The 12,610-nt window shown below is 44.0% G+C and overlaps 1 protein-coding gene across 1 annotated transcript in view; it reads left to right on the top strand.

The window, feature by feature from the left end:
• Positions 1-12,610, top strand: part of Frrs1 (ferric chelate reductase 1) — a 35,329-nt gene that overhangs the window by 4,731 nt on the left and 17,988 nt on the right. The window contains exons 2-5 of the mRNA XM_041652706.1: positions 5,137-5,360; positions 7,171-7,307; positions 8,892-8,986; positions 10,279-10,426. Of these exons, the coding sequence (XP_041508640.1) occupies positions 5,165-5,360; positions 7,171-7,307; positions 8,892-8,986; positions 10,279-10,426 (576 nt within the window). The 5' untranslated portion in view covers positions 5,137-5,164. The remainder of the gene's footprint in view (positions 1-5,136; positions 5,361-7,170; positions 7,308-8,891; positions 8,987-10,278; positions 10,427-12,610) is intronic.

Genomic DNA, 12,610 nt, shown 5'->3' with positions numbered 1-12,610 from the left:
GAGACACAGGGCTTCCTATGCGATAGGCAAGCACTCTTATCAATTGAGCTACGTATGTGGCCCCTAATATGCTTACGAAGACTATTTGTGACATTTGACTTTTGTTCCGCTTCGATTGTTCTTCACTTGTCCCCTAAAGTTTATTTTCACCTCTTCTTTTCTTCCTGTGATTCTTTTGTGGCTCTTACTCAAATCACACTCAACGGAACCCTCTCACCTCCATATGCCTTTTCTACCCGAGGATTCGAGCTCAGAAAGTATGACAGTCATTTTCTCACCGCTCATTTTCCATGACTTTGGTGTCTGAATCAGGTCCTTACTATATATATTTGTGTCATTTTTACCTCCCCCCCCCCGTTTCCTGCTGTGAAAAAGTGTGGAACTTTTTAAAAAAAAATTAAAAAAAAATCTTGGCAAGCAGAAATCCTTGACCCAGTTTTTGACTTCCCTATCATTTGAGATTCAGCTATCGCAGTCAATTTATTCCTTGGTATGGAAGTTTTCTAGGAAGGTGAAGTTACTAGAACAAAGGAGAGACAGAGTTTCTGAAATATTTTAGAAGGTTTAAACAGAAGTCTGGCAAATTCCCAGCTGTTAAGCACTGCGGTGTCTGGAAGAAATGAGTGTAAACGCTGATCCAGAAGTTAAGGGTGATGGCACATAATGGCGACCAGGTTTACCAATGTTTTAAAAGATTCATTTTTACTTTTAATGATGTGTGTGTTTCTGTGTGTGTGCATGTGAATGCTGGCAGAAGCCAGAAGCGTCAGGTCATCGTGGAACTGGAGTTATAGGCAGTTGTGAGCTGTCTGATTTGGGTTTTGAGTTTTAGGGATTGAACTCGGGTCCTCTGCAAGAGCAGTATGACCTCTTAACCACTGAGCCATTTCTCAGCTGCTTCTTCTCTCCCTCCTCCCTCCTCCCTTCTCTCTCTCTCTCTCTCTCTCTCTCTCTCTCTCTCCATAAGACAGGGTTTCTCTTTGTTGACGTGGCTGTCCTGGAACTCACTCTTTAGAGCAGGCTGGCCTCGAGCTCAGAGACTTACCTGCGTCTGCCTCCTGAGTGCTGGACTAAAGGTGTGCACCACCACCATCCCACTTGTCCCCCCCCCCCCCCCCCCCGCCCCCGCCCCGCCCTCCCGAGACAGGTTTGTCTGCCTCAGCCTCTGGAGTGGGGATTAGAGGTGTGTACCACCACTGCTGGGCTTCCTGTAGATTATTTATGGACACTTTTCCCTCCAACCCTCCAAGCACTGAACTAGTTGTTCTACATCCTTTCTTCATTATAGATCCTATGGGGAATCTCTGCATTGTTCCTCAGATTCATAAAGTGACTGAGCAGTTTGAATTAAGCAAGACTGTTGTCTTCCTTAGGGTTTCTATTGTTTCAATAAACACCATGACCAAAAGTCATGGGGAGGAAAGAGTTTATTTCAGTTGACCCTTTCACATCACAGTTCAACCAAGAATCTGCAGGCAGGAGCTGAAGCAGAAGCCGTGGATGAAGGGATGCTGCTTCTATGTGAACAATTGTCACAATGAATTCCCTACTCATGTTGTTCATGGTGAAATCTATTTACCTAAGAAGTTTAATGGTGATACTTTGTACTCATTCCAAAAGAGTACCCATATAATGGGAGACTCAAAAAAAAAAAAAAAAGAAAGAAAAAGAAAAAAGGAAAGGTGTGGTGTGGTGGTTTGAAAGAAAATGGTCCCCAAAGGGAGCGGCACTATTAAGAGGTGTGGCTTTGTTGGAGTGGGTTTGACCTTATTGGAGGAAGTGTGTCACGGAGGAGGCAGACTTTGAGAGCTCATATATGCTTAAGCCACACCCAGTGTCTCAGGTTGCTTCCTGTTGCCTGCAAGATGTAGAACCCTCAGCTTCTTCTCCAGCACCACGTCTGCCTGCACTCTGCCATGTTGATAATGGACTGAACCTCTGAAACTGTAAGCTGCCCAACTAAATGTTTTCTTTTCTAAAAGTTGCCATGGTCATGGTGTCTTCACAGCAATAGAAACTGAAGCTAAGACAAAGGGGTTCGAGAGATGTCTCAGCTCAGTGGTTCGGAGCACTGGTGGCTCTTGCAGGGGACTCAGATTTGAATCCCAGCATGCACATGGTGGCTCACAACAGTTTGCAATTCCAGTTCCAAAGGGCCCAAAGCCCTGGCGCTGCACGAATGTGGTGTACAGATGTACATGCAGACAAAACACCCAAGTGAAGACGGAAGTGATTGTTTTCGTGCTAGAATGTAGTTGATTGAAACCGTGTAGGGTTTATCTGGGCAGTGGTTGTGCACGTCTTTAATTCCAGCACTTGGGAGGTAGAAGTGATCTGATCGCTGTGAGTGAGTTTGAGGCCTGCCTGGTCTACAGAGTGAGTTCCAGAACAGCCCTGAAGTGTAGCACAAGCTACAGAGAAACTGTCTTAAATGCTGCCCCCCTCCCCCAACCAAACTGAAACAAACAAACAACAAAAAAAATCTTGAAGGCTTTCAAGTACTTTAAGGATAGTAATGGTTTAGATTGATAGATAATAAATAGATGATAGATAGATAGATAGATAGATAGACAGATAGATACTCAGTCCATAACTTCTGTGACTCTAGAGAACCCTGACTAATACAGGAGTCAGCTGATGTGGGTGTTGGGAAGCGAACCCTGGTCCTTTAAAAGAACAAGTACCCTTAGCCACAGAGCATGTCTCCAGCCCCTTGCTTTTTTTTTTTTTAAACCATGATTCTTTCTTCCTAGTTAAGAGAGGCTGTTGCCGTGTGCACCAGCTAGGGATATATAGTTTGTAGACCTTGAGTGCGGCATGACAGCACTTGATTAGTCATTTGTGGGCTTAATCAATCAACTTTTTGTTTTCTTACGGAGATGTCGGTTGGGGGCAAGGATTGCGTGTGCTATCTCAGCAAGGTTTCTACCACTGACCACACCCCACACTTTTCAAAAAAACTTAAAACTTACTAGTGTGTATGTGTGTGCACGTGCACACATGTGCGCACACACGGGCAGAGGTCAGAGGACATCTCTTGGGACTTGGTTCTCTACTTCGACGTTTGCACGGAATTCAGGGATCAAATTCAGGTAGTCAGACTGGCTGGCAAATGCTTTTACCCACTGAGCTATGGCACGGGTCCTGCTATATATATATATATATATATATATATATATATATATATATATATATTTTAATGAACGACACATAACTCTATTTACTTGTTTTAATGCCTTGAGCCAAGACCACTTAAATTGTGACCTCCACCTTCTTCTGTGCCTCTTGCTTGGTTGTGAAGGCAAGCCAGTCTCTTACAACATTGACTCTTCCCTTGGGCACATGGGATTACGAAAATGCTTGAGGCTGGAGTCAGAGAGATTCTATGTCTTCAACTTGCTTTCACCTTGGATTCTGGAAACAGTACAAACTCGCAGGGCAGGTGAGGACAATAATTGGATGGTGAAATGGTATCCTGGAGTAGGGCAATCATTTTAGGGGAACCAGATTGCTCCCCTCCAGCAGTGACAGCAGTGACGGGTCATTGGATAAGAGCTGACATTATGGCTAGTCAGACCTCTCTTGTACCCTCACTGCCCCAATTCTTCAGATCACTGAACCCCTTTGTTGTTTATCTTCCCTATGGAAGAATCGATTGAGTCCTTTGTCTCTGATTTTTGCTATTACATATCTCTCTAATCGGAGTTTTGGGATGGGTGGCTGAGCCCACCTGTTGGGGTACCTGGTGCTGGGGGATTTCTCCCTAAAATTATAGTAACAGGTTTCCTCCTAACAGAAGGCTTTAGAAGCCAGGATTTACTTGAAAAATCTCCAACTGCTTTGCCTAAGGACCAGTGACATTTGTTAATATTCTGCTTCCTTGGGTCACGCTTTTCTTCTAAGTCTGCCTAGAAGCGTTATGCTTCTCATACTTTTTCTGAAGGTCATGATTGGTTGCACTTATCACTTTTACAGAGGAGAATTCTATGTAACTGATGTTAGACGGAAGGTAGGTGAGCACAGGACTCCTGGGCCCCATGCTGTTCTACTTGGTAACTCCTGAGATAGAATGTATATCTTCCAGAACAGATGCTGGTTTCTGACCACATCCGTGACATAGAAAGTTCCATTTCTGTGGAGAATGAGCTGCAGCCTGTCCACAGAGTTAAACATAGTGCCATGTAACATGACCCTGCCCAGCTATTTCTAGTCCCCTGAAGTACTGTGGATCTGGGCTAGAGGAGGATGGGGTTGGGATAGAGTGGCTGCTTTTCTAACACACAGCTGGGAAGGGGAAGTCAAGAAGAGGTTTATGTGACATTTAGCTGACAGTCATTTCTTAATTCAGAAATGTCTGGGGTTCCAGGTTTTTCTGGACATTGTTCTCTATATTGCAGATTAGATGATACACCTGCTGTTACAGTTAGTTTAATAGGAAGTTGGGAGAAATTTGTTCAGATAATGATTGTTGAATCCAGAAGAGATAAAGGAAGGTGGTTGGGTGCACCTTTAATCCCAGCAGAGGCAGAGGCAGGCAGATTTCTGTGGGTTTGAGGCCAGCCTGGTCTACAGAGCTAGTTCCAGGACAGCCAGGGCTCTGGAGAAACCCTGTCTCGAAAACAAACAAAAATCCAGAAGAGACATTCCTCTAAGCTTCTCAGGGTGAGGTGAGGTGTTTTTATTGAACCAGGTTACTGTTTTTTTCATCATATCCTTTTTTTTCCTTTACTTTAGAGACAGATCACACTGTAGTTCTGGCTGGTCTGGAACTCTCTATGTAGACAGGCTTGTGCCAATCTCAAAGAGATCCTCCTGCCTCTGTTCCTGATGCTGGCACCACACCTGGTTTTGTCATATTCATAAAATCGCTCATTAGCTTTCCTCTTGGACGTTGGGTTATATTTTCATCTTGTTAAAATAAAAGAACTCATTTTTATTTTCAGGTTGGGAAGTAGAATCTTGGTGGAGTCCCACAGTTGGCGTTTTTGATAAAACTGAGATTTAGATCACATACTACACTCTTTTTATTACATAGCTCAAGACTTTGGAGAACCAAGCATTGAAAGCAAGTAATTATGTAGGATTCCTGCCCTGTGTTATTAAAGCTGCCATATTGTGTTTCCATTATGTCTGCAGGTGACGTTCTCTTCATCTCCATTTGGACATGGCAGCTCCTGAGTTTACCGTCAGTGCCCTTGTGTCTGCGTTGCTCATTTGCTCTGTGGCTAGTTACCCCAATGGAAAAGTAGCAATGTCGTGCGGTGGGATGGCCCCCCAACATGGCCACAGCCCACAGCCAGAGCCTGTTCACCAAATCACATTGAGTCAGACGAAGTTCAAACCTGGAGACCAGATCCAAGGTACTAGTGCTGGGAATAAAGACTTGCATTTTGAGTTTGAGTCTTTTCCTACTCGTTGAGTTTTTCCTGTGGCTGGAATCAAACAATTTCACTATAAACTAGTCAGTTGACTTATCATGGAATTATCTACTTTCATTGTTTTGTTTACTACAGATGTCTGTATTATGTCAGTGGCATCTATTCCTTATTAAGAACAAGGTCTAAAGTAAGTTTTTATTTTATTTATTTATTTTGGATTTTTCGAGACAGGGTTTCTCTGTAGCTTTTGGTTCCTGTCCTGGAACTAGCTCTTGTAGACCAGGCTAACCTTGAACTCACAGAGATCCACCTGCTTCTGCCTCCCGAATGCTGGGATTAAAGGCGTGTGCCACGACTGCCCGGCTAAAGTAAGTTTTTAAAATTATTTATTTAACTTTATTTAATGTGAATCGGTGTGAAGGTGTCAGATCCACCGGAACTGGATCTTCAGACAGTTGTAAGCTGCCATGTGGTTGCTGGGAATTGAACCCTGGTCCTCTGGAAGAGCAGTCAAGAGTTCTTAACCACTGAGCCATCTCTCCAGCCCAAATAAGTTTTTTTTAAGATACCAAAGAATTTATTTGTTTTATTATATTAATGTTACATTCACTGTGTTGTATCTTGAACACTATTAACTCAGTAGAATAGGAAAAAATATAATTTTATATTGTTTTACTTCCTCCCATTTTAAAAATGAGTGCAATCTCTTATGTGTCCCTGATTCTTCTGGCAAAACGTAGGTTGAGTGTTAAGGTTTATCTGTAGCCAGGTGTGGTGGTGTGTGCCATCATCCGAGCACTCTGGAGACTGAGGAAGGATCAGGGTAGGAGACAGTTTGGACAATTTAGCAAGACTCTGTTTCAGAAAAACAAAGCAAAAAGTACGTCTGTGATGACATTTGAATTTCCTGTGTTTTGCAATTATAGAATTACATAATGCTAATAGGAAAATGTTTTTGTTGTTTGAGATAGGGTTTTTTTGTTTTACTGCCCTGGCTGTCCTGGGACTAGCTCTGCAGACCAGACTGGCCTTGAACTCAGAGAGCTGCCTGTCTCTGCCTCCCGTGCTGGGATGAAAGGTGTGTGCCACCACCGCCCGGCTTGTTAATAGGAGTTCTTAACAAAAAGGATGCATGAAGAAATAAACATTGAACACTCTGTGTGCTTTAGATATCTCTTAGAATTTTACTCTGCGACAATAGAGTACTAAAGATAATCAGATTTTAGTAAAGAAACATGTTCTTACTTTCTTCGAGAATATTTTAAATTAATGTTTTCTATAGACTTATCTAGTCATCGTCCATGCTTTTACCCTCTTGTGGAACAGCTACTAATATCTTAAGGTGCCAGGCCTAAAGACCCAGGTCTATAATCCCAGATACTCAGTAGGCTGAGACAAGATGATTGTAAATTCAAGGCCAACCTGTGTTACAGAATGAATTCAAGGCTGGCCTGGGTGACTTATTGAAACTCTGTTTCAAAATAAAAATTAAAAGATGGTTGAAGACATAGTTCCATGGTGGAGTGTTTGCCTAGCGTGCACAAGGTCCTACGTGTAGTGAGTGCTGCAGAATAAACAACCCACCTACCCAAAACAAAAAAAATCAGCCTCCTAAAACATGGCGTGCATGCTCCAGGGAGCATGATTTAGATGTTCTTCTACTGGGTGATTTCTGTCCTGTGTGTTTTGCAGAGATACATCAGATTCTAACTAACTGAACTTCTTCTAAACGCTTTTTCCTGGACTATTACTAAATCTTTTACCCTAACCTGTCTTTTTATATGTTGCCCAGTTACTTTATCAGGGCCAAAATTTAAAGGCTTTCTCTTGGAAGCTCGTGATGCCGAGGATCTGAGTGGCCCTCCTGTTGGCTCCTTCACACTGATTGACAGTGAAGTGTCACAGCTTCTGACTTGTGAAGATGTCCAGGTTTGTGTGGGGTTTGAAGTTCATTTCTACTGGTTCCTCTGGGCTGCTTTTAGCCGAGAGTGGTGACTAGGTCAATGGCGGCATCGCCATGTGTAGCAGGCATTCGAACAGATTTACAGGCATCAGACCTGGCCACTGGTTTACTTAGCGGCAGTATCTGGGAATGGGAGGGTCATAGCTTGAAGAGTTTATAATTGATGATGTTTATATTACAATGGCAAATACTGACTTAAAATGTAAGACAATAACAAGCCTTTTACCCTAGCTCTCGGGAGACAGGGGCAGGCGGATCTATGAGTTTGAGGCCAGCCTGATCTACAGAGCTAGTTCCCAGACAGCCAGGGTTACACAGGGAAACTTTGTCTCAAACAAACAAGTGAACAAACAAAAAAATTGAAGGCAATTTTGTGAGTGTGTGTGTGTGTGTGTGGAGGAGGAACAGTAGGGGCATGCTGTCATATGTGTATGGAGGTCAGAAGAGAACTTAGTGGAATCAGTTTTTTTCCTCCATCTTTACATGTGCTCTGCCAACCAAACTCAAGTGTCAGACTTTGCCATTGGACACCAAGTACCTTCATCTGCTGAGCTGTCTTACTGACTTCTAAAGAATTTCAGTGATGAAGAGACAGTTTTAGGATGGAGTAGGGATATACGGTTTGACATCCATTCATTCACTCAATCATCCAATAGACACCATGTCTGGAGCGCTCCTGAGTGCCAGAGATATGGCAACAAACAAAACTTGCTTCTTTTCCTCGAAAAACTCAAGCCCTTTTTTGTTTGTTTGTTGTTTGTTTTTGAGACAGGGTTTCTCTGTGTTGCTTTGGAGCCTGTCCTGGAACTAGCTCTTGTAGACCAGGCTGGCCTCGAACTCACAGAGATCCGCTTGCCTCTGCCTCCCGAGTGCTGGGATTAAAGGCGTGCGCCACCACCGCCCGGCTAAAACTCAGACTCTTATAGAGAGGAGAGAGCCCATGGATGCAGGATAGCTGGCACAATGGCATGGCACGTGCACTTAGGACAGATTCATACGTAGGTTCGAGTGAAAACTTAGGTTAGTGTGCATACAGAGTCTGTGGGAACTGTAGCAGGGGGACGCCATAATCGGAGCAGGTGAATTCTAAGACTTTGAAGAATGTATAGGCGTTTGCCAGGTGAAAGAAATGGAAATAGGACTGTTCAAAAGTAAGAATTGCTCAAATAGGATACGTGTTTGAAGGTGTGAATTTTTTGGGGGGATATTTTGTATTTTATTCATATCTCTTAATGAAAGGAATATAAATTTAAAGTGTAAAATAAGATAAAGAACAACCTTCAAATAATATTAACACACCCAATATTCATGGTTTCCTTTCGTATTTAAGTTTCTGATGACTCTAATCTAACAGCTGATAAATGTGACTGATAACACATTTGTCAATGAGTGGGTATGAGTTTACTGAGGTCCTGGTCTTGCTCTCTATAGAATAGTCTTCCTTCAAATGCTCCGATCATACAGCAATCATTTCTTTTGTCAGTGAGTGCATCCTGACCATGCCGAGCTGTCCGGTGATGGGATGGTTGTTCTTTCCTGTTTTATTTCAGGGTGTAGCTGTGAGTCATACGTCTTCATCCAAGAAGACAGAAATCAAAGTCTACTGGAACGCTCCACGCAGTGCCCCAAGCCACATACGATTTCTGTGAGTACGCGAGCGCACGTCTCTGAAACCACTGTGGATAAGCCTGAAACCATGATGAATGAGGTGTACTGCTTTGCCCTGGACCATTCACTCGTGTAGGAGAGCTTTAGCAGTCACAGCTTACAGACAAAAGAGTTATCTTGCTTCTTTCCTTTGTTGTTACTTGAGACAGCATCTTGCTATCCAGCATTGACTGCTAGGAACTCCCTGTGTAGAAGAGGCTGGCCTTGAACTTGTAGCAGTCCTTCTGCTCCTGCTTCTGACTCCCAGAGGGACCTGGCTTTTTTTTTTCACCTCCTTTCTTCCAAAGCAAACTTGTATCACATAGCCCAGGACTTTGCACTGTACTTTTTTTTTTTTTTAATAAGCCTCCTCCTGCTCTATCCTCCCACGTGCTTGGTTTACAGGCATGCACCGCCAAGCCTGGCAGGACTTGGTACTTGAGGGGCATTTACTAGACATCACTAGACATTGTCGAGCGAGCAAAGTGTTACACTGCTTTAGGACTCCTAAGAGCCGTCAATTGGTACTTGAGTATGTGTGTACAGAGTAATACTTTCTGTTTTAGTATGAGAGCCTAGATAAGACAGGCCCGAAAGTAGGGCGGCTTCCTTGGCAGCACTATAGCTTATCAGAAAGTAAATCTCTGCATGCCTCTTGGAATCCCTCCAAGTGGGTGGACCCAGAATTACAATGGCATCCTTTTCCTATTCATCTGCACAAAGCGGAATGGAATATCATGAGCCATGTCTTGATTCCTGAGTGGTGTTCCAGACATATGCCTATCTTACAGGAGGGAATCTCCTCTGGGCGTGTTTCTTTTCAGCTTAGCTTTGTCCGCAGACCCCTGGCACACTGGAAAACTGCTTTGCCCCCGTGTGTCAGCTGCTGAGGTGGACCTCAGTGAGCGCTTAGGTTTTGGCAACCCCTATGGAGCTTTGGTCAGAGATCACGTCTTACACATGCCCTTTGGAGGTGCGTGACTAGTGTGCACTGTGGGTTGACCACGAGTGTGCTCTTGGCAGGGAACAGAAACCTATGTGGTTGAGTCGTGCCGTCCAGCATGCACGGCTGTTAATAGAAGAACAGACAGCGGATAGGAAAAGAGGGAGCGAGGGAGAGAGTGACAAAGCCCATCTAGTAATGGATGGAGGACAGTCATAAGAGATTGGCTCCACACATGGGTGTTCGTTGTCCCCTCTCCTCGCACGTTTTTTCACCTAAAGTTTTGATTTGCATCTGATGGGCCACTGCTGGGGTTTTGCCTAATTCCACTGGTACTCTTATTTCAGGGCCACGGTTGTTGAGAAATATAAAATCTACTGGGTGAAGATTCCCAGTCATGTCCTTTCGCAACCAAATGCTCCTCCCTTTACAACGCCTGCAGCGACAGCACAACCTTTGACAGTGTCACCTTCTGTCTCCCACTTAACCAAGTCGGTGAGTAGCCTCTCCGTGCCTTCACCAAATGTAGTCTAGAGTGGCTATCCGGGCAGCTGGTCCTGTGGGCGGCATTAGCTGTCCTGCGCTGTGGGAGGGAGTTTTGGGGGTACTCTGTAAAGTCTGAAGGAAGTCTTCAGAGCAACATTCTGATTTATAGGTTTGAGTAAAGGACATAAAAGAGTCTCCTTTCAGATATAGTTGCTACACTCCCAGGCAATTTTGCAAATGAGGAGTATGTGTTCCTTTTGAAAATGAAGCCAAGAAAGCCTCCCGCCCCCTCCCCTTCCCTCCCCTCCCCTCCCCTCCCCTCCCCTCCCCTTCCCTTCCCTTCCCTTCTCTTCTCTTCCTTTTCTCCAGTCTTCCTTTCTGCGAATACCAAGCATAGAGGGGATTCAGTTACATGTAGACACGATTTGGAGGGGAGCCTTGAAGTGGTGTATAATACAGATTTTATCCTATTCAGATTAGAGTGTTGGGGAACTCAGTGGGCTATGGCGGCATCTGCCCAGAATCCCAGCAGTCAGGAGGCAGAAGCAGGAGGATCGCTGAACATTTGAGACCAGGCTGGGTTACAGGGTAAATTCTAGGTTCGTCTGAACCAGATAGTAAGACTATTTCAACCCCTTCCCCTCAGCAAACAAATGGATGAAGTAAACAGCGTAGGAAGTTTGAGGTTAGCCTGAGCTACAGGAGCTTCTGCTCTCTATGTCTGTCCCCACCTCCTGCACCCGAACAGAACCTGGAAATTCAGTGTGCCGAGTCCCAGGAAAAAGAATCGCTTGTAAATCCTGTCAGCTGCAATTCCACTTAGGCTGTCTGATTCAAAAGAGCGACGATGGATAAAGAGATTTGGAAAGGGTAATGCACACTAGAAACCTTAGGAAGGTGTGCGCCAGAGAAAATTTGGATGCATTAGACTGCATGTTGCAGAAGTACATACGTAGGATAGAAAGGTGTCAGGGTGTTGCCATAGTGGAAAACACATGCTTGTGCCTAAATGGTGACTTAGCTGCGTTCAGTGGGTCTTCAGAGGAAATTATTCCTGTTTCGGCTTCACTTAAGGATGAGAAAGAGTCATGTGCTGCTCTTTATGGCCAAGAAAAGGCATCAAACTAACGAATACATGCCTTGACCTGTGCCTTGTGCCACACAGATAGGAGGTAAACTCTAGGTCAGGGCTTCTCAGCCTTCCTAATGCTGTGACCCTTTAATACAGGTCCTCATGTTGTGGTGACCCCCCCCCCCCACTGTAAAATCGTTTGTGTTGTTAATTCATAACTGTAGTTTTGCTACCATAAATATCTGTGTTTTCCGGTGGTCTTTGGGGTCGTGACCCACAGGTTGAGAAACAGTCACCCCCCCTTTCTTTTTATCTGTATATATCTCTGCTTTCACCAAATAAGGGACTGGAGAGGTGGCTCAGCAGTCAAGAGCACTTGTTGCTCTTCTAGAGGACCCAAGTTTAGTTCCAAATCCCACATCAGGCTGATCACAGCTGCCTGAAAATCCAGCTGCAGAGGCTCTGGTGCCCTCATCTGGCCTCCTTGGACTCCGAACATACATTCACACAGACACATACATACAAATAAAACTAGAAATGACTAAATAATAAACCATTTAGTTTACATAATAGTTGTCTTCTTCGGCACCCTTCTCTTCCACAGGTTTAAACACCTCCGTGGGTGTTGTATTTGATCACATTTTAATGCATGGCACACTTTGGTTTGACTGTACAATATTGAAGAGGTTATTATCTATATTAGCTCCCACTTCACTCTTAATACTCACTTAAAAACTGCTTTGAGTGAGTGAATGGTTTGGATATCACCTTCGGAATAGAAAATATTGCCCTTCGTGCTGTCAATAAAAGGGATCTATTCTTTGAAATTTTACCATACTTCTGTGCCAAGGTGATAATCTTTAATTATAGGGAGATTCATTCAGAACCCTGGCACTTTTAGGGTTAAAAGATACCTCTTCATCTCTTTTGGATTGCCAAAGTAAAGAGACTCTTAGAGAACAGGATCTTGGACAGGTGGAATAGATCAGAGCGGAGCTCATAGACCAAAGTCACGTTTTCAAGGTCCTGGTGGCTTCTGTCTTTACCCTACTGTGGAGTATTTAATGTACCTATTAAGCCTAAGGTGGTTGTGGGGGTGTGGTTGGGGTTCCTTAGGTGCC

This window comes from Microtus oregoni, unplaced genomic scaffold (genome assembly GCF_018167655.1).
Source record: "Microtus oregoni isolate MIOR12 unplaced genomic scaffold, Mior012 000000F_ref0000247, whole genome shotgun sequence".
NCBI lineage: Eukaryota > Metazoa > Chordata > Mammalia > Rodentia > Cricetidae > Microtus > Microtus oregoni.
Note: the sequence above shows the minus strand (reverse complement) of the source record. Positions and strands in the feature narration are given on the sequence as shown.